Source organism: Mugil cephalus, chromosome 4 (assembly GCF_022458985.1).
Source record: "Mugil cephalus isolate CIBA_MC_2020 chromosome 4, CIBA_Mcephalus_1.1, whole genome shotgun sequence".
In the NCBI taxonomy this organism is placed as follows: domain Eukaryota; kingdom Metazoa; phylum Chordata; class Actinopteri; order Mugiliformes; family Mugilidae; genus Mugil; species Mugil cephalus.
The window spans coordinates 347,090-369,176 of NC_061773.1; the positions used below are offsets into that span (position 1 = coordinate 347,090).

At 40.7% G+C, this 22,087-nt stretch overlaps 1 protein-coding gene across 4 annotated transcripts in view; it reads right to left on the minus strand.

Annotated features, from left to right (window-relative positions):
• Positions 1-13,266, minus strand: part of si:ch73-267c23.10 (serine incorporator 1) — a 55,974-nt gene extending 42,708 nt beyond the window's left edge. For 3 of the 4 annotated variants that reach the window (XR_007112531.1, XR_007112530.1, XM_047581804.1), the window contains exons 1-2: positions 12,534-13,266; positions 11,984-12,145 (exon numbers count right to left, since the gene is read on the minus strand). Coding sequence is in view for 1 of the 4 variants with exons in the window: in XM_047581804.1 (XP_047437760.1) it covers positions 11,984-12,145 (162 nt within the window). In the remaining 3 variants the exon portion in view is untranslated. Of the gene's footprint in view, positions 1-11,152; positions 11,234-11,983; positions 12,146-12,533 lie in introns of those variants that run through there. The other variant, XM_047581805.1, reaches the window with a different exon arrangement.
• Between the last annotated feature and the right edge of the window lie 8,821 nt (positions 13,267-22,087).

Genomic DNA, 22,087 nt, shown 5'->3' on the forward strand with positions numbered 1-22,087 from the left:
GATGAATTGGTCAAAATTAATAAAATAGAGTACATAAATTGTTTTTTCATTTAAATGTTACTTATTTTAATTAAGTCTAGTGTGTTTAATATGCTGATGTTTTACAGGGGTCAGGGGTCTGTGGGGTCCATGCCCTAACTTCCAGGACTTCTTGTTCTTCTTGATAGTTGTAGTAGAAGATAATGATGTTGACTGTATGTTTGGGGTCTTTGTCAAGCCACAGAATAAATACAGGTCCATCTTACACCTCCCTGATGGTATTGTATGCCTGTATTTCTGAGCATTGAGGACACCGCTAATCCCATTTGCAGAAATACAGTCCCAAACCTCTGCCATGCTTTACTGTTGCTTGCAGACACTCATTATTGCACTACTCTCCAGCACTTAGGTGGACATTGGAACTGCCTTCTACTACAGCCAAATATTTGGCACCTGTTGCAATTTCTGCACCCCACTATGCACCTATGTTTTCGTGTGCAGCTTAGTGGCCTGGCCTTGATTCCATGTTAGAAGTATAGATTTTTTGCTGCAACTCATCCATGACAACGACTGCAGGCTAGACTTGGGCAGTAGATGGGTGTACCTGGGTCCCACTTGTTTCTGCCAGTTCTGAGCTGATAGCATTGATAGACGTCTTCCAATTTTGAAGGGAAAGAAGCTTAATATGTTTTTCCATCTGCTGCACTGCATTTCCTGTTTCCTTGGCTGACCACTACGTCTACAGTCCTACAAAATCCCGACTCTGTGCAAGTGTATCTATAAGGATTGAATCTGGTTTGGAGGCAAAGGGTAGTAACACCAAATATTGATGCGACGACGACACAAAACATGACACAGACAGACATCATTGACAGAAACACAAGGAGGCACGAGAGACAGGGACCTAAGAAACTTGACAAAATAAAACAGGAAACACAAAACATGGCGCAAAATAAAAGACAGAACCATGACAGGCTGGCCCGCGAACCCTCTCCATCCCACCTCAATGGGCTCGCACTGCACTCGCCACCCATTATTCCGGCACTCCTCCCTTAGCTTGGCATATCTTGCAATGTTGTAATGGTGACAATTTCTGGGAATTTCATTTCCTTCCCCAGATCAACTTCCAACTCCCAGTCTTGTGGTGTTGCTAGCAGACCAGACGAGGTGCAGTGTTATTTGCAGTGACTACTTCCACAGCAGATGGTGTTCGCTATGGCCTTCAGGACTTGATCACGCTGCCAGTGCTAGTGTCCCTTGTCCTTGCATTTGAACATCAGCTGAGGATGTGCTCCAGAGTCACCCTCTTCAGTCAAAGGTAATATTCTGGTGACTCACCATTCCCCAGCAGAACAAGTTAGATAGGCTTGGTAGTACATTGCAAACAGCCTGGACCAGGAATCGTATACAATTTGGCTCAGCTTTCCACAGCTCCGCCCATGAGACTTTATGGTCAGCTGTCTGCTCCCATCTTGTCCAAGCTCCCTGTTGCTGCATTCCAACGATCATGCTCGCCCATTCCTCTTCCATTAATGCCCGCACCTCTTCCTGCACTAATGATCTCCTGTCCTTCCCCTGCACTTTATCGTAGCAAGATGTCGTACTGTTACCAAGGCCCCTCTTTTCCATGACTCTCTACACCCACCAGCATCCTGTGCTGTAGTCATAACTCAGCAACGGTCACAGCCTTGTTGCTCGTGCAGGGCCACAAAGGCTATAAGGGTGGACCCAGCTCTTTCTGTAGGAACCTACTAATGAATGAACCCCCCAGCCTGTACCCACATTTCCTCTACTCCCTCTTCACCCATGACTGCAGACCTGTGCATGTATCCAACTCCATCATCAAGTTTGCAGACGACACCACAGTGATTGGTCCCATCAGTAGCAACAATGAGACAGCCTAAAGGGAACAGATACAGCACCAGGGCACATGGTGTGCAGACCAAGCCTAACCTACTCCTTAGTATCAGCAAAACCAAGGAGCTCATTGTGGACTAGAAGAAGGAGAGAAGAAGCGCGCAAGACCCCATCCTCTCAAAGTCCCGATGGCAGATATTGGAACCCCGGCATTGTAGGATGCTGGTAGATCCAAGCCTTCACCTTAACAAGAAGGCTTGACTTACCTACTGCAACTAGCCAGGGTTCCAGGTTAGCATAATCTCTAACCTAGCCTGTTAGTCATGTTTACATCACCCAGGCATAATATTATGGCTACTTTCACAATAAGGGATTACACTGAAATCGGAAAGACATTTTGTTATGGTAGACACTTATCCGATGATGCTGTAACTAGATATAAGGAATTAATTCCCTCAGTACTAATCTCAGTTCCTTATGTCAGTGATGTTAATGACAGCAACCGCAATCTAAGTCCAACACACATAGATGATTTTGTTGATACCACGACAGCATCACTTAGTACAACTTTAAATTTAATTGCTCCTCTGAAAAACAAGGTGATAAATCTGAGGTGGGTAGCTCCTTGGTATAATTCACAGTTGGGTAGTTCAAAGCAGGCAGTTTGAAAGCTGGAAAGAATTTGGCATTCCATTAATTTTGAATAAGGCTTTTCACATAGCCTGGAAAGATAGTTTAACAACAAAAAACTGTCCGTAAGATTAGAACAGCATATTATTCTTCATTAATAGAAGAAAACAAGAACAACCCCAGATTTCTTTTCAGCACTGTAACCAGGCTGACAAAGAGTCACAGCTCTGTTGAGCCATCTATTCCTTCAACCCCCAGCAGTAATGACTTCATGAGCTTCTTTACTGATAAAATTGTTGGCATTAGAGATAACATTTGTAGCACCCTTCCAGCTGCCAAAGATGTAAGTACAGTGGCATTAGAAACCTCTGTAGGACCTAGTCAATATTTGGATTCTTTCTTGCTAACTGATCTTCCTGAGCTCACTTCAGTAATTACAGCATATAAACCATCAACTTGTCTTCTAGACCCCATCCCGATTAATTACTCAAGGAGGTTCTTCCATTAATTAACACCTCCATATTAAATCATATAAACTTATCTTTATTAACAGGATATGTGCCGCAGTCTTTTAAAATCACTGTAATTAAACCTTTACTTAAAAATACTACTCCTAACCTTGATGTTTTGGCAAACTACAGGCCATTTTCTGACCTTCCTTTTATTTCTAAAATTTTAGAAAGAGTTGTTACCAATCAGTTGTGTGATCATTTAAACAGGAACGGTTTGTTAGAAGAATTTCAGTCAGGTTTTAGAGTTCATCATAGTAAAGATGATGGACTTGTCTCTATACTTGTCCTGCTAGATCTTAGTGCTGTATTTGACACTATTGATCACAGTATTCTACTACAGAGGCTTGAAAGTGTGATCAAGATTACAGGAACTGTATTAGACTGGTTTGAATCATATCTGTCAGACAGATTTCAGTTTGTCCATGTAAACAATGATTCTTCTATATACAAAAGTAAGCTCAAGGTTCCCTCAAGGTTCTGTGCTACCTGTTTTTTAAGAGTGACCTGGCTAAGAAAACAGAATGGTTTCAGCAAAATGCACAAAATGCGAATAAAACACCACAGAAAGAGTGGGATAACATGATTACACAGTGCAGTCACAGGATCCAATTGAACATATTTCCTTATCTTTTACAGCTGTCTTTAATTCCCCCAGAGATACAAGATGTGTCAAATTCAAGTCCTTCTGCACATCATTCCAGGTGAATGCAAATATGTAGGCAGAAGCTCGAGAATAGATGTATAAATAAAAATCAGCCAATGAGAGAGTCTACGAGCATACAAAAATGGACAATGTGCGAGTGCATATAAGGAACAGTGATGTACACAATAGCTGCAACCAGTAATAAAATGCAAAGCACAGTGGTATGCAGTATCCAATTTCCTTAAATACTGATCCGGAGCATTCATAAACAGTAGGTCTCCCTAGTCCAGCAAGGGTAAAAAAAATTGTGGTAATCAAATGTTTTCTGATGTGCTGTGAAAAGCATGATTTATTTCCAAAAAAAGAAGCCCAATTTCAGTTTCAGCTTAGAAACCAGTTTATCAGTGTGCAATTCACATGCATAAATATTCATGCTTCCCTTAGGCAATATTATTAGAAAGCACAGAATAAACTTCCATTGCTACTCAGATAATACCCAGTTATATTTATCCATGAAACCAGATGAAACCAATCAGCTGCTTAAACTACAAGCATGCCTTGAAGACATAAAGGTTTGGATGACCTGTAATTTTCTACTTCTAAACTCAGACAAAACAGAACTCAATGTATTTGGCCCTAAACATGACAGAGATTCATTATCTAATCACCTGGTTTCAGACTGATCAGTTTGCTTGATGTTGACGGGTAGGTCTTCTTCAGTGTTGTGGCACAGAAGCTGTCCAGTTACTTGGAGGAAAATGGGTTGATTGATACATCTGTGCAAAAACTGGAATCCCCAGCTTTTCTGGATACTTAGAGCAAACCGGCATGATTTGTCACCAAATTCAGTTAGCAAAGCGAGAGAAGGGAGACCTGCATGCTGTTTTTCTAGACCTGGCTAATGCATTTGGTTCAATGTGTTTGGGTAGCTTTTGATTTTTTTAGGGTCCCAGGCATTATCAAAGGCCTTGTCAAAGCATATTTTGCAGATTTACAGCTCTGCCTTACCACAGCAGAGTACACTACAGCATGGCAGCAGCTGGAGGTAGGCATCATGGCAGTGTGTACAATCTCTCCACTAGCCTTCACAATGACAATGGAGGTGATTATTAGGGCCTCAAAATGGGTGGTAGGTGGAGAAAAGCTGCATGGAGGGCTTCATCTCCCCCCAATTAGAGCCTACATGGATGACATGACGACTATGATGTCAACTGTTCCATGTACTAGCTGACGGCTGGATAAGTTAAACAGCAACTTGCAGTGGGCTAGGATGAAAGTGAAGCCGAGTAAGTCTCGGAGTATCTCAGTTGGTAAAGGAAAGGTAGTAGATAAGAGGTTTGTCATAAATGAGGAGGTGATTCCCACAGTGCTCGAGAAGCCAGTGAAGAGTCTGGGAAGGTGATATGATGCAAGTCTCAGCGACATAGCACCGTTCAAGGGACTGACACAAGAAATGATTCAAGGCATTTCATGCATAGAGCGGTCAGGGCTGCCAGGAAAGCTGAGGTTATGGTCTATGCAATTTTTGCTATTGCCCCGACTAATGTAGCCACTGACAGTATATGAGGTCTCTCTGACAAAGGTTGAGAAGCTTGAAAGGATGATTAATTCATCAATTAGGAGATGGCTTGGTGTCCCACGCTGCTTAAGTGGTGCAGCCTTGTATGGGAAATGCATACTGGAGCCAGTAACTACTCTAACAGAGGAGTTTAAGTGTGCTAAGGCAAGACCGGAGATGACTCTTACTCAGTCGAAAGATCCAGTAGTTAGCAGCCCCCACGGTTAAACGAGGGAGGAAGTGGAATCCGAGAGACGCGGTTCAGGAAGCACAGGCTGCCCTCAGGCTTAGGGATATCATAAGTCATGTAAAGCAAGGGCGTGGAGCTTGGGATTGTGTGCAGGGAAACCTCTGTGGAGCAAGGCATCAGCAGCGGGAAAGAGGAAGATGGTAGTGAAATAAATTCATAGACATAGACATAGACTTCTCTGGCACCAAGCTCCTGTCCTCTAATCTCTAATGATTTCTTTTCTATTTCTAACCACTGTGTCTCCCTCTCTCTCCTCTCCTCCCTCTCCATCTTCTTGTGAGGGTCTCTGGACTGAAGTGCTGCATATCTGAGTTCCAAGCTACATCTGTTGTCATGGCCTCATCAACCATCCCAGTCTTCATGGCCTGGAGTGCTGTGTATCAAACCTGTGGAGCTCCATAAACTACATCTGCCCCAGTCTTCATGGCCTCCTCCACTCCTACCTGGATGAACAATTCACCAACCTGCCCATGAATCCTCATATACTCTCAAACTGTCACATGAGATAGTCATCAGCATATGTTGTATTATTAGATTCTATGTATTTCCTTTAGCTCAATATATGTATCTATGACAGAAGTTTGTTTGTCTTGTTTCTCTTGCTCTTCTTTTCTCTCTATCTTCTCTGTTTCTACCTGGCTGGCCTTTGGCAGATGGGTCCCTCCATATGAGCTGGGTTCTGCTCAAGGTTTCTTCCTGTTAAAAGGGAGTTTTTCCTTGCCACCTTTGCCCCCAGGCTTACTCTGGAGGTTTCAGACCAGTTTTTGTAAAGCGTCCTGAGACAATTTGTGTTGTTATTGGCACTATATAAATAAAACTGAATTGAATTGAGTTGAATTTCCTTATACAAGTCTCTTTTGTGCCACCGGAACAGTTGTGATTTATTAAAGAAGGACATGGGCCTTCTGAGGATGTAGGAATCTCTGTGGATCACCCCACAGATACTTGATCAGTTTTGGATCTAGTGAAATTGGAGGTCAGCTCAACACCTTGTGCTGTTCTGCATGTTTCTTGAGTTGTTCATGTCAATGATAAACAAGATAAACACAAACTTCTGTCATGGATACATACATCAAGCTGAAGGAAACATGTAGGGTCTAGTAATATAACACATAGCTGATGATCTGTGACAGTTTGTGAGTATAACAGGAATCATGGGCAGGTTGGTGAATTGTTCATCTAGGTAGGAGTGGATAACTGGAGGAGGCCATCATGATTGGGACATATGTAGTTTATGGAGCTCCCCAGGTCTGATACACAGCACTCCAGACCACGAAGACTGGGCTGGTTGATGAGGCCACAGCAGCAGATGTAGCTTAGAACTCCACAGGTCAGATATTCAGCACTCCAGACCAGAGACCCTCACAAGAAGATGGGGGGGGGGGGGGGGGGGGGGGGGGGTAAGACACAGTGGTTAGTAATAGTAATAATTTATTACTATTATTAGGTGTCATTGCTATGGGGTGGGGGGTGTCTGCTCTGGTCTAGGTGGTTGGTACATGTCTAACTAACATCCACAAGAATGAATTCCAGGACCAAAGGGTTCCCAGCATAGCAATGAACTGTCAGTGTTCGTCAGTGTTGTCAAGATGGTCAATGTTACTTCTTCTGCCAGTAGTTAAAATATTGTGGCTCATCAATTCAGTTTCAATTCAATTCAGTTTTATTTATATAGCACAAATAACAATACAAACTGTCTCAAGACGCTTTACAAAAAACGGCCTGCAACCTCCAGAGCAGCCTGAGGGCGACGGTGGCAAGCAAAAACTCCCTTTTAACAGGAAGAAACCTTGAGCAGAACCCAGCTCATGTGGAGGGACCCATTTGCCAAAGGCCAGCCGGGTAGAAACAGAGAAGATAGAGAAAAAAGAAAAACAGGAGAAACAGATAAACAAACTTCTGTTATAGATACATATATCAAACTGAAGGAAACACATAGAATCTAAAAACATACCACATAGCTGATGATCGCATGTGGCAATTTGTGAGTATAACAGGAATCATGGGCAGGTTGGTGAGAGTGAGACACAGTGGTTAGTAATAGAAAATAAATTATGAGATGGAAAATAAATTATAAGAATTAGAGGACAGGAGCCAGAGAAGAGAGAGTAGACGACATGTCCTCAGTGCATCGTCCCCCTGCAGCCTAGGCCTATAGTAGCATAACTAAGGGATGGTTAAGTCCAGCCTGGACTATAAGCTTTGCCGAAAAAGAAAGTCTTGAGCCTGACCTTAAAAGTAGAGACAGTGTCTGTTTCCCAAACCCAAACTGGGAGCTGGTTCCACAGGAGAGGAGCCTGATAGCTGAAGGCTCTACCTCCCATTCTACTTTTAGAAACTCTAGGAACCACAAGTAGACCTGCACTTAGAGATCGTAGTGATCTGTTGGGACAATATGGTACTATGAGGTCATTTCAGATATGATGACACTAGGCCTTTAAAGGCCTTGTATGTAAGGAGGAGGATTTTAAATTCAATTCTAGATTTTATAGGGAAGAGAAGCTAAAACTGGAGTAATATGATCTCTGTTGCTAATTCCTGTCAGTGCTCTAGCTGCAGCGTTTTGAATCAATTTGTAGCCCTGTGGTGGTAGGAGGTGCCTAGAGTCACCGACGTGCGCAACAGGTTAGCACCAGCAGAGGCTGCTTTTTTCCTGGCGTCCAAGCAGGATAGCCAGTGAGCTGTAAAAGTAACGTGAAAACACTCTTGACTTCCAAGATGGACGGCGAGTTGTCCTGTGGTGGATGTGTGTGAACTCTGTGAAGCTGCCAGAGGACCGGACAATTTGCCATGAGAGGGAGAGAGTGAGGACCGGGAGAGCCCTGAACTGTGGGAGACTGTAGCTGTTTTACTTGAGCGTGGTTCATCACACGTATTCCTGCACGCGCCGTTCCCTTGTCGCTGACACTCCATCTTGCCATTTGCCTTTTTCACCCATCGTCATCTCTGACTGTGAGGATTCGTGAGTACACTTACATTTTGCACATGCCTTTTTGTTTCTACTGATTAATGCCAGTGAAGCGGCCATTTGTTTCCGGCCTCACTGTTCACAAGCCTCGACTGGGCCTGCAACGGTTTTATTTTGGTTACACTAAAAAGCCCGGTGTGAATGTGTGTGTGTGTGTGTGTGTGTGGACTGTGTGTACATTTGAGTTTGCTGGTCATGGTAACTACATTCTATTTGGGTTCGTCCAAGATCATTTGTGAGTTAAAGGTACCAGAGGATTATTTGAGAGTTTTGAATACTATTTCAGTACATATTTAACGGTCAACAGTGAACAAGTAACAAATTCATGACTGTGTAATAAATAATTTTCCTTTTGAACTTAAAATCCTGTGTGGTAATTACCAAGGTAATACTTTTAGTTAAAATAAACAGGTTAACAGAACTTTTATGTTAAAGGGGAAGTACAACCTTTCTGTTTACTTCTTAGAATTTATTGGAGGCACCGCCAGGTTATTTTATATCATTATCACAGTCATCACAGGTAGCTTCAGACGAACTCAGGCCCCGTCCCACTGTACTACAACACCCCCGTTAATTTGTCAGTCAGTTTTAACTAGCTATATGGGACTGGGGTTACAAATCGGAGGCTTTTTAAAGAGCTATTTGGACAGCCATACAGTGTATATTCACATAAAACAACTAATCACTGCTGAGTTCTCAGCCTGAGCCATTTAACAAAGGATTTCCAAGTTGGAGTATTTGTGTGTGAGCATGTGACATGTGTAAGCATGTGACATGTTGGTTGTGTGGTAACTCTGTGTTTTCAGTACGAAATCTACACAATCTAACCAGCACCAACTAAATTTAAATACTGATATAAAATATCTGCAGCTTCAAGAGGAAACATGAACCCTTTGTCCCATCACCTGAAACACAACACAAATAACATGACAAGTGTAAACCTAAAGGCACTAGACTGTTCTTACAGTCAGGATAACCACATCACTACATAATTTTCAATAATATTATCAAGCAAGTATTTCAGGTCATCTTTGTTTTTACAATGCAAGCTTTCCTCTTTGAATACATCCTGGCTAATACCATCACAACCCCTTTTAGGGCTTAACTGTGAAATTAAATTAAAATAAAATGACTTATACAACACACGTCACTTGTAATACTGAACACCAGATAACTTTTTCTTTATTGATATATACTGTTTGTCAGAATGTAAATAAGTGATTCAAGATTTGAGTAAGATCATTTGTCATTATCTGATGGCTCTGTGTGTATAAAATATATTCTCAGTACATAACGTGAGAGAAATTATGATAAACTGTGACTATAAAGTTATTTGAATATTTATGAGAATTGTTTAAACCTACTTATGTTCAGATCTTAAGAGCTAAAAGGAAAGACCTAGAACAAATCATCTTATCATATCTGATAATCAAACAATATGAGACTAATGGTTTTAGACCACTAATTTCAAAATTCAGACAACTGTAAAAATATAGACAATGTGTTGACACTTCCTTGGATTGGCCAAACTGATGCCATTTTCTTGGGGACACTTGCACCAAGATTATAGTAACCACATAAAGTAATGGGTGGACTCACACTAGGCCCAGTTGCCCAGTTCTCTCCTCCCCCACGTTCCCCACCACAGTCAGTGCGTTTACATGCACATGAAAAAAACGAATTATTGCCTTAATCAGACTATAACAGGAGAACTTAAGTGCATGTAAACAGGTTACTTCAATTAAAATTCTAGAGTTCTCATTATCCGATTGAGACACCCAGATAATGCCAATGGAATTGGAGTTTTCATCGGATAATGCATGTGCGCATGCTCTATAACCACTGCGCTGGTGTGTGACCCTGGTACAAAAACGTCCAAGAAAGCCGATCGCAGAAGAAGAAGAAGAAGAAGAGAAACGAAGCTGCTAGAAGAACCATCTGAGGGATAGCGCAGATCTTACCTGCACCAGAAGTAGTGGAACATTACGTAAAATTTACTATTATCTGTCTGGTTGTTGTTTGAAATGGCGCATGAAAGACTCTAGTTTATTATATCGCGTAATAGGTCAACCGGAAATCGGGCCGAATTAACGTCGTATTATCCCGCTACAAAGACACGTATCTCCACCTAGTGTGGAGGAGGAGAACAGTTATTCAATTTTCTTGTGCTGCATGTAAACTGGGACAAGGACTGTAGTCAGAAAGTCGCATTTTGAGTATAGCTCGATTAAGCTCTGCATGTAAACGCACTGAGTGATTGGTCTCATCAGCAACAACGATGAGACAGCCTACAGGAGAGAGATATGGCATCTGGCCACACGATGCCGACAATAATCTGCTCCTTAACACCAGCAAAACCAAGGAGCTCATTGTGGACTTGAGGAAGGAGAGAAGAAGCACGCATCCACAACAGGATGGCCGTCAAGCGTGTCTCGAGCTTCAAGTTCCTGAGGACCCACATCTTGGGGGACCTGTCCTGGACTGCCAACACCTCCAGTTTGGTAAAGAATGCTCACCAGCAGAAGAAAAACCAGGACTGCAGCGGGTAGTGAAAACTGCCCAGTGCATTATGGGAACTCCCTACCAGTGAGGACGTTCAGAAGAAGTGCCATCTGTGACGAGCTTGCATTCTGAAGTACTCCTCCAACCCAGCACATGGACTGTTTTCCCTCCTGCTTCCCTCCTTCAGAAGCCCCTGCACAAGGACCAGCACACCGAGGAACAGCTTTGTCCCCAGAGCTGTGAAATTACTTACCTCTGACCCCTACACACTCCTTCACTCTTCATTTTCTCTCTGACTAAAGACTGTTACACCATCACCACTGCACTACTAAACTGTTCTGCACACACACACACACACACACACACACACACACACACACACACATTAAATAATCTGTTTGCACAGTACCAAATATTGCACTAGTTTAGCAACATTAGGTAACTACTGTTTATTATTTATGCACTGTTTAATGTTCATTTTATCTATATTTATCTGTATTTTGTACTTATCATCTGCCATTTCCTCCAGTATAAATTATGTTATATTTCCTGTGTATAGCCTACTTACATTTAATGCACAAATCTGTATCATCTGTGTAATATGTTCATTGTACCTCAATCAATCACCTGTGCATAGATTTTCATTTCCAAGTATTCATCTATAATGAATTACTAAAAACAACCTGCACCATACCTCTTACATACCACACCATTTATGCTGCATACGCTTTTGCACTTCTGGTTAGATGTTAAACTGCATTTAACCAGCATCTAACATTGCTCTGTATTTGTACATGTGTAATAAAGTTGAATCAAGTTGATACCCCTGGCCTGCCATACCCAGGCACAGTACACTTGTGCTCAGACAGAGCTTATGGACTATACTGCAGCCAGATACCAGGGGGAACGCTACTTGCTTTGGCTTCAGTTTTGAAGAGCTCTTCTACCATCTATCTTTATAGAGACCCACAATAGCCGCAGGGCAGTTTTTGGGGGTTCCCCTTGTTAGAATATAACTGCGTCTCCCCCTCACACTGAGGCAAAACTATTCACACACATCAACATGCAAGTTAGGTTAACATACCCTTTTCAGCTGCTGATCCACACCTGGGGATAGCATGATGCAGGAAATAATGGTGCCTAGCAGCAAGATAAAGGCGTAGATTATCCTCGTAATGGTGGAGTCCCTGCTGCTCGGACAGCAGCTGCACATTAGATATGAAGCGCTGCTGCAAAGGGATGGCATCTGAGGGAAAATTTGATTTATATTTCAAACATCAGACAAATGCACTATACACCTATCAGACATAACCTTTTCACTACAACTGTACAGCCATTGCTCTACACCGCTGTGCATCACAGTGACTGGAGCTGTAAATTTAGCAGTACAACACAAAAACAAGCTAAAAACAATACAGAGGCCATGTAAGAATAATAAAGCTACAATACAGCTACAGTGCAATGCAACATACAATATAAGGAAGCTGATTAAAAACTATCCTTGGTTATAGAGAATTCTGTATTCGCATAATAAAAAAAAATAGCTCTATCCTGTTTTTTAAAAGTAGACTTACTGCAATTTATCTCTTATTATGATGTGGTGAAGATAATATCTTGTCAACAGATAGCATTACCTTTTATTTTATTTCCCTCGGGTCCCTTGTTTTAATGTAGTTTTCAGCAGTGTAGATGCGTCTGCTCTGACAAAGTGGCAGTGATGGTGGTGAGCAATGAAGCAGTGGTAAATGCAGTGGTCTGCCAATCTACGTCAGTCCATTTTGAGAGGGATGTTGGTTTCTCTTCGGTGAGAAACAGGCATGACTCATGACCTACTTCGACCTTATCGACCGTATCTACTGTGCTTTAGATGTGTGTCTCTCTCTTCTGCACTAAGTACTGACTGTTGTCAAGCAATAAGGAGGCTCAGAAGATTGTCAGCAGCTTAATACTCCTGCCAGCCAGACAGGGTCAGCTTAGTCCAACCAGAGAATAGGCCATGGGTAATGTGTGCTAGATTTCACGTAGACAGCACATGGCCAATCAGGCAGTGCTTTATCCTGACTACGACTAAACCTAGAGAAGTAGTGCACTGATATGAAACCAATGCATTCACACAAGGTTTGACAGTACTCCCAAAGGACACGCCAGAAAATCAGCTCTCGCAGTTTTTGAATTTATCAGCCCCAAATTTCCAGATATGTACAAAAACAAATGTGAGATTAAGTTTTACTTATCCCTTTTCAAAAATCATACATTCAAAATCAGGGAAATTTACCACAAGAAAGAAAGACTAGTTCTGACCTGACATCCTTACACAAGATATTATATCTGTCTTCCGAGCTGTCGTCACTGAGGATGCTGAGCGTATCTCTGAACATGGCGTTTTGTGGTGGGTGTTGAAACAAAACAACAGGAGACAGTTAATCCAATCATTTGCGTGGAAGCAGATGACCATGTGTGCAGGGATTAAGCCTTGCTTTTGCCAAGGACTTCTACTGCCACGTCCCCATGTTGAAAATAGCTTTTGTTCAGGTAAGGCTATGGATCTTGAGTGTTTTTGAGGGTTAGACTACAGAATAGTGACGGAGCTTTTTGATTACATGTCCAGACAGAATCCCTCATGTAACCCTCCTCTTATTTTTGTTTCTCAGGAGCAACAGTGATTAAGTGAATATGTTAAATAAACCATTTTCATTATATTGATTGCACCAATTACGACAAACAGAATATGTTTTTAACATTAAACTAATTTGACCTGCAACATAACAGGAAGGTTTAATTGACAACAGACAAGATGCAACAAGCTGACATCTTATTTCAACGCAATTGAAATTCAGCAGAAGACAGTCTGTGACTATTGTATATTGTTGTTTGGAGGGTACTTGGAGAAGTGCATCCAACAACAAAACATGCTACAGACACAGGATCAACGGTTTTGGAAAATTATTGACCTCTACTATGATACCTAAGGGCAAACTAATAGGTGGCGTTACTGACTGGTGTTGAAACCTTGAAAAAACCTGATTTCACCTGATCAAACAGTTGTGCTCCCCAGGCCCTAAAGCCCATGCAAAGTTTCCTAAGATCACAGTCACAATTTTATATAATAGAGAGAATACATCAGAACTACAAAATAAATGGCGCGGCAAGCTGTTGTGTATTGTGACATGAAAAAGAATGTAGTTCCTGAATTCTTCTTCAGGGTTAGGATGTTGATATTAGGGTTCAGAAAACATATATCCACTCATTTTCAAACAGAAAGGTATATTCCCAACCTATATGTTGATATCTGTCACACTGCGGTGAAGTCATGTTGGATTTTTGTCCTGTCTCCATGTTTTGTCTCGTCACTTCCTGTTTTATTTTTGAAAAGTAACCCTCCTCTCATTTCACGTCACTTGCCCTTCCTCATGTTTCACCAGTCTGAGCATAGACTGCCATCTTGGACCGATCATCTGCTCCACTCTGTGTAATCTGTTTGGCAGGTGCAGTGAAGTGTCAGCGCATTTAAACAATCATAACCCGCTGAATATTTAACAGATTTTCATTTTATTTTATTTTTTTTTGCTGCAAACGTCATACATGTAGCTATGATACAGGACACATGGTTTGGCTTATATTAATATTCATAGTAGGCTTAAGAGTAATTGAATATCGTGATATGATATATGTGATGTATGATAGGTATTTTGCAAAGCACACAATGTGGTGTGTGTGTATATATGTATAAACTAGGTGGTGCCTATTTTTGTAAAATTTTACCTTTTTAACCCTTGTATCTTGAGAACTGCAACACCACACAAACTGCATCCAGAAAACATACACTTAAACACTCACAGACATGGCACAAAATATTTCAGAAACTTCCCTCCCTGTTCTATAACATATGTCTGAAACAAAAGTCAGAAATTGATAGGTTCACATTTCTTTTGTCTTTGAAATTGCAGATTAATGACAGTCATACACCTCAAAATTTAGTACAATGGATATCTTCTGCCTGGTGAATAGACAAATATTGAAGGCAATTTAACATCATTTCCTGAAGGGCAAATGATGTGATGATTTCCTAAACTATAACTGTTATAAGAAACTATAAGTTATTAAGAAAACTGTATGTATGGTTTCATCCAGTATCAGTGTTTCCCATGTTTTTATGTCCCCTGAATGCATCGGATCAGATCGGCCAATTAGAGAACTGAAAACACAGTTTAGCCCCGCCCACAGGTGTGAGTGCGTGTCAATCGAGGAAGGAAGAAAAACGAGATGAATTCAGTGAAACGGAGTATACTGAAGGCAAACGAATAATCAGTGAGTGTTTGCTAAAAAAAAAAAAAAAAAAAAATTAGCCGTTACTGCCATTCAACCCGGTCTCATCATGGATCGTGAAACTGTCACGAAAATTAATCTGTTGTTTCGTGAGTGCCAACACGATTTTTCCTCATATTTTCGTGCTCCTCGGAACGAATTTCAAACTGATGTATTTCAGTTGGAAGTTATTTCGTGCTATGAAGACGACTGTCAATGTGACATTGCGCAACGAAGGGGTTTGATTTTATTTCATTTTTGAACCTTAATTACAATGGAATAGGATGTTTTATTCACCAGACATTCCTCGCGGAATGTGAAATACGACACACCATCGTGAATTGTATTTCACTTTGGTTAATTATTTAGACTAGATTTGTAATGGTCGTTTTAGTGTGCTGTCAATTTTGCTGTATTAAAAAATGAATGGTTATTCATGTCGGGTTCTTTATACAGGATCTCTAGAAATGTCCACATTTATTTTTCCTATGTATGGCAAGGTAGTGATGGGAACCATCGTTCTTTTTACTGTACCGAATCACTCGAAACAGGTCATTAAAATGATTCGTTCATCCCAAATGAAAAAAAAAAAGGAAAAGAAAAAATGTGGGCGTTAACATTACAATTTACATCACATCTGGGGTGTACATAATTTGTGTTTAATGAAAAATATTTAATAAAATAAAAATAATGTGTGCCCCATCCACACCCCCACCATTAAAATCCTAACGGTTATTAAAAGTACAACGCAGGCGATGCAAATTATAAATGTAAAACAAAGTGAGTTTTAATTGTGGAACGAATCAATAAGTGATCCGTTCACGTACTGGTGGTTCCCTTGGCGAACGAATCAGTAGGTGATCCGTTCACGTACTGGTGGTTCCCTTGGCAAACGAATCAGTAGGTGATCCGTTCGCGAACTGACCTCGAGTCAGTGACGCAACGCGAATCAGTAGACCAGTAGCATTCACTGACCGGACCACTCTCCTCACTCACTGACTATATTCCTCCATTTGCTGCAATATAGGCTTAAGACCCAACACTAAGAGATGCGTTTACAGCCTTTCAAATTAAAAAAGTACAGCCTTTGTGACTGTCTATGCTTTATTCTACTGAAATTAAAACAAAAAAATATCAAATTGGAAAATAAATATAAGGCAAAATGATAAACATACACTATTGTATATTTTAACATCAACACATTTTAACAATCAAAAATAAAAATAGGTCCTGTTCAGTTTAGTGCAAAAAAAACAAATATATCAATTACAAGAAAATACCATAAAAAAATTGAAGACATGAAACCTGCATTTAAAATGTAAGGATAACATGAGCTTAAATAGACTTAAATATGCCATAAAAAAAGAAAATAAATAGCCTTAAAATATAAAAACTAAACAAATATCTAAATAACTTTCTAAACAAAAAAAAAACTCCCTCCGCCTTCACACCACACACACGCACCGTCCCCCTGCGCTGTCTGCCGGCTAACTGCGTCATTGGCCGAAGTTTCATGAAGAGTCATGAGTGAGAGAATGCACGCACGGGCCACGCGTTCACGGCTGAGCTCTGCTCAACTGAACTGAGAAAAGAATGAATCAGTTCATAAAGTGATTCGATACAGTTCGTTCACTCAAAAGATTCGTTCTTTCAATTTTGCACATTGCTTAAGGACAGTTGTATCTTTAATTTGACTGAGTTACATGTTGCCAGTAAGTACACTCTAGCGCCACCAATGGGTCAAAGTTGGAAGTACATTTGCGCACATAACTATGGCAGCTATGGCTCAGTAGGTAGAGTGGATTGTCCATGAACCGAAGGGTAAGCGGTACGATCCCCTGAGTGTGCCATATGCCAAAGTGTCCTTGAGCAAGATACTGAACCCCCAGTTGCTCCCAGTGCAACTTGTGCTGGTGTGTGAATGTGTGTGTGCTTGTGTGAGCGAATGGGTGGATGTGTCTCTGACTGTAAAAGCGCTTTGAGTACCTTTGAGTAGGTAGAAAAGCGCTATGTAAGAGCAAGACCATTTACCATAACTTTTAAACCGTATGCCTGATTTTTAAAAACAATGTACCCTTAAAAAAGTTTCATGGGTCGCAAATTTTGTGTGATTTTCTGGAAAATCGGCACAAACTGTCTTCAGAACGAGCCGCACACTTTTTAAAGGTTTTTGACAAAATCCAATATGGCGGGCAAATTCTTGCGATTGTGGAAAACTTTTGCCAGATCCTGAAAGGGGACATTCCACAGTATCAGCAAACATGAAAATGTACTCGCAAATCCTAATACATCAATACATTGTCAAAGCATCGCCGAGATAAGCGCAAATTTCATGTTTGGTGGTGTCGCTGCTGACAACGATTGGCTAACACCAAAACTTGGCATTAACTATCAATGGGGCACCCTATAGTACGTGTGGATGTCACAAAGTCATTTCAAATACAAACCCATCAAGAGATATGAGCAAATAAAACGTTTTTCTAATTACAGTTCCCCCTAGAGGCCAAACGACACCAAATTCATCGTGTCCACTTGGGACCGAGTCAGGACCCATATTCTCAAATGTGATGTCAATATTTCTCACCGTTGCCCAGATACGAGCTCACATCAAAAATGGCGCCTTTACCGCCACATTTGATTGGGTGTGGTGGGCGTACAAATGCGACGGCGAGGACGGCAATTAGTAGATTTTGTGCGGCTTGGTCTAAAGATAGTCTGTGCCGATTTTCGTGAGAATCAGACAAAATTTGCAACGTGTGAAATTTTTTAAATGTTTTTGACAAAATCCAAGATGGCGGAAAATCTATCATGCCGCATTTTGACGTCATAGGGTAGGCTGAACTCAGCATCATCCAAGGATCACAAAGATACCTGGTTTGTAAATTTCGGGCGTACGGTTCAAAAGTTACATACACAAATTAACTTCCAACTTTGACCCATTGGTAGCGCTAGACCGTACTTACTGGCAACGTAACTCAGGCAAATTAAAGATCCTACTGTCTTTAATCAATGTGCAAAATTTCACAACTTCTTACCATACGGTTCTATGGGCTGCCATAGACTCCAATGGCAGAAGATGGAATTATAATAATAATAATAATAAGAAGAAGAAGAAAACATAGAAACACAATGGGTTCCAGCAGCTTTGCTGCTTGGACCCCAAAATTAATAATAATAATAAGAAAACGTAGAAAAACAATAGGTTCCTGCAGCTTTGCTGCTTGGAACCCCAATAATAATAATAATAATAATAATAATAATAATAATAATAATAATAATAATATTAACAAAAGCAATGGGGTTCCTGCAGCTTCGCTGCTTGGACCCCCAATAACACTAACAAAAACAATGGGGTTCCTGCAGCTTCACTGCTTGGACCCCCAATAATAACACTAACAAAAACAATGGGGTTCCTGCAGCTTCGCTGCTCGGACCCCCAATAATAATAACACTAACAAAAACAATGGGGTTCCAGCAACTTCATTGCTTGGACCCCCATTAATAATAACACTAACAAAAACAATGGGGTTCCTGCAGCTTTGCTGCTTGGACCCCCAAAAATATATATTTATGAGTTTACGGGATGAACTTGAACACACCATGAAATCACACGCTTTAACATACGACGCGATGTAGACGGGCACTCGATTGTCGAAGTGTGGATGGCGTGACTGTGCCTCTCCGAAGCGCAGATGGTGTGACTGCAGTAAGTAACAATCAGCTGCTAATGCGATTGACTTGTTTTGAGCAAACATGGTCCATTTCCTTTAGTGTCCTCTGGAAACATTACCGTTGTGTGAGTTTGCATCGCGTTTCTGAGTTTGCAGGTGTTGTGAATCTATTTGCATATGTTTTCTCAATTTGCAGTGCATTGAGCTCTCTTGGCCAACATACTTTCGGGCACCATATAAGTGTTGTGTGACAAATTGTTTATTTTTTAGTGTGCTCCTAAATTTTTTGGTGTGCTCCTAAATTTTTTTTGTATTGGAGCACATGTACTCCTTGAATAGAGCCCTGCAGTATGCTGTCCATGGTTTTTCTTGCCGTATAGTGTACTTGAACATGTAATGATGACATCCACACGATGAGGGAGGATGAAAAACAGGTGCACAGTTCTCACAGCTGGAGGTCAGACCTGGGACTGCTAGCAATGTGAAAACACACAAAAGGTGTGTGAAAGGGATGCTAGAGTCAATTTAGAATTCTTGACTAATTCTTGCCGGAGTACCCAGAGAAAATCCACACAGACACAGGGAGAACACGCAAACTCTAGCTAAAGAATTGGTTGGTAAAAGAAAAAGTGGCTCAGTAATATAGAGATGGTTCGGATTGAAAGTATCAGATGAGCAACAACTGACGTTATATGTAATAGGCCATTTATTTCAGAAAATTATTGACCTGTTTTCCTTTATCGGTTATTCTTATTTAAGATATATTTTTCATTTAAATGTGCACTTTATGGAGCTTTGATTTCAAAAAAGGTACTCCTGTACTCCAGTATTTATTTTTACATTTTATTGTTCTTTGAACAGCTGAGCATTATTTTATCTGGCCAGTTTAAATAAAACTACTTGTGACATGTCATATTGGCTTTGACTGTGACTAAACATTTGGTCTCACTTTCCTATAAAAATATCGGGATATATATCGTATATCGATATTCAGCCTAAATATATCGGGATATGACTTTTGATCCATATCGCCCAGCCTTAGCAATCAGTCCCCAGGAGAAAATCTGTTGCACTTGGGAGCTCATGATACAGGAAGCCCAGTGGCCATAACATTCTCCTTTAAACTCAGTCAGTATTGTCTCACTATCCTCTCTCACTCCATCTCTCATTGTTTTCGTTCTTTGTCCATTTATTGTTCTTTCCTCTTCAGCTCTTCAGCTTCCACCTTTTTGTCGCCCAACTCTCCCTGTATTTAATACCTTCTCTTTTCCCAACTGCGATCATTAAGGACCTTTCAATCCTGAATCTCACCTATTTTCCATGCCAGTGTTGTTAATTCAAAGGGGTTGATTTTCTTATTTTTTTCTACATCCCTGTGCATTTTCACTAAATCCTATGATAAAAATCAATTTCTCTGGTGTTTCTTTCTGATTTCGCTCAAACTCTTCTTCCTTATTCTTGCTATTTTCATTTCTGATTCTCTTAATACCTTTATCTCGAAATGCATTCACTTGTCTACTCAGTTTTCCCTCAAACTCATAATCGATATTCACCCAACTGCCTACCTCGGCGCACATCCAGTACACATTAGTCAATATAGAAAATCACCACACATAATATACCACAGTTAAACAGCCGTTTCAGCACCACAGTAAATTCCACTATAATCAAACAATATGTAAACTATCATCAATTCCATTTAGATGAAAAATTAATTTGACTCATCAAGTTGCACAGAGTTTGTTTCTCTTGTTTCCCCTGTTCTTATTTTCTCTCTATCCTCTCTGTTTCTACCAGGCTGGCCTTCGGCAGATGGGTCCCTTCATATGAGCTGGGTTCTGGTCAAGGTTTCTTCCTGTTTTTCCTTGCCACTGTCGCCCTCAGGCTTGCTCTGGACGGTGCAGGCCGGTTTTTGTGAAGCGTCTTGAGACGATTTGTATTGTTATTGGAATTATATAAATAAAATTGAATTGAATTGAATTGAATTGAATTGAATTGAATTGAATTGAATTGAATTTAATTTAATTGAATGTCCAACTTCTGCTCAAATGGTAAAGAAATCGCACAATAGTCAGGTAGACAACTCCATTCATCATGCAATGAATAAATTAAATGTTAATTAGCTATGTTATGTTACTATTTAGCTGTTTATTAACTTATGTGCAACAACATTTTTGACAAAGGGAAACTTATAAAATCTTATAGTCTTCCCCTGCACAGCAACGCCCTCTGCAGGGGCCACAATACCTAATGCAAAGACGCCACTGTTCAGTACTGTATATATGAGAAGTGGAATACTGCCTGCTTGTAAAGACCAAAGACCAATATCACACTGCCATATTTATCTAACACAGGATACAACAGGAGGTATGTTCTGTAAGGGCAGTGGCGTTGACACACTCTCTTCTCGGTAGCAGACACTGTAATTGTTTCCCTCCCAACATACATTGGGAGGAAGCAGTGGAAAGACCTGAAACATTTGTATGGACAATATCATTCTTGGCTCCTGCTCCTGCTCTCTGCTTCACTTTTAGGGCGTTGATCCTTAATGCAGAGGTGAAAGGTGATTAATCTGACAGATTGTTCTGGAGGAGGAAAGAGACAGACTTCCGCAGTAGCTTGACATCTATCTCAGCTACCAGTTAAGTTTTATTTATTTAGTTTTCTTTGCTAAGATGTTTTGTTTTTAATTTGCTTCTTTGCCTGATAGAATAATTTACCTGTAACAGTGACTTGCTCCCTATTTCACATGCTTTACATACCAACTTTATTCTGCTTCATGAGATACAATAAAGTGGGTCTACTTTTTCTTACATATAATTAAATGCTACTGTGCACTTCGCTTTGACCCTGGAGTTTGCAGCAGAGTACTGACAGGTAGTATGTGTTTGGCAGAGATTTTTGAAGCGATTAATGTTCACTTGATCCAGAAAAACACACACATAAGGAAACCCGACGGTTGGGTTTTCACAAGACATGAAGAATGGTCTTGGGGCCAACAAAGGCAATTGTTCAATAGCTGAAGCCTCCTGTAGCTGGGAGATGGATAGGGAAAGAATATGCATCTGAAAACTTTTGAACCAATTTCAACACCCTCAGCAATTGTTTAGAGGATATCCTCAATCAAGGTCCCTGAAGAGCACAATGAATAGCCTTGCTGACAGAAACTGCTGCCCCCAACAACCTCCTTGACCTACCTACTGTGGGCTTGA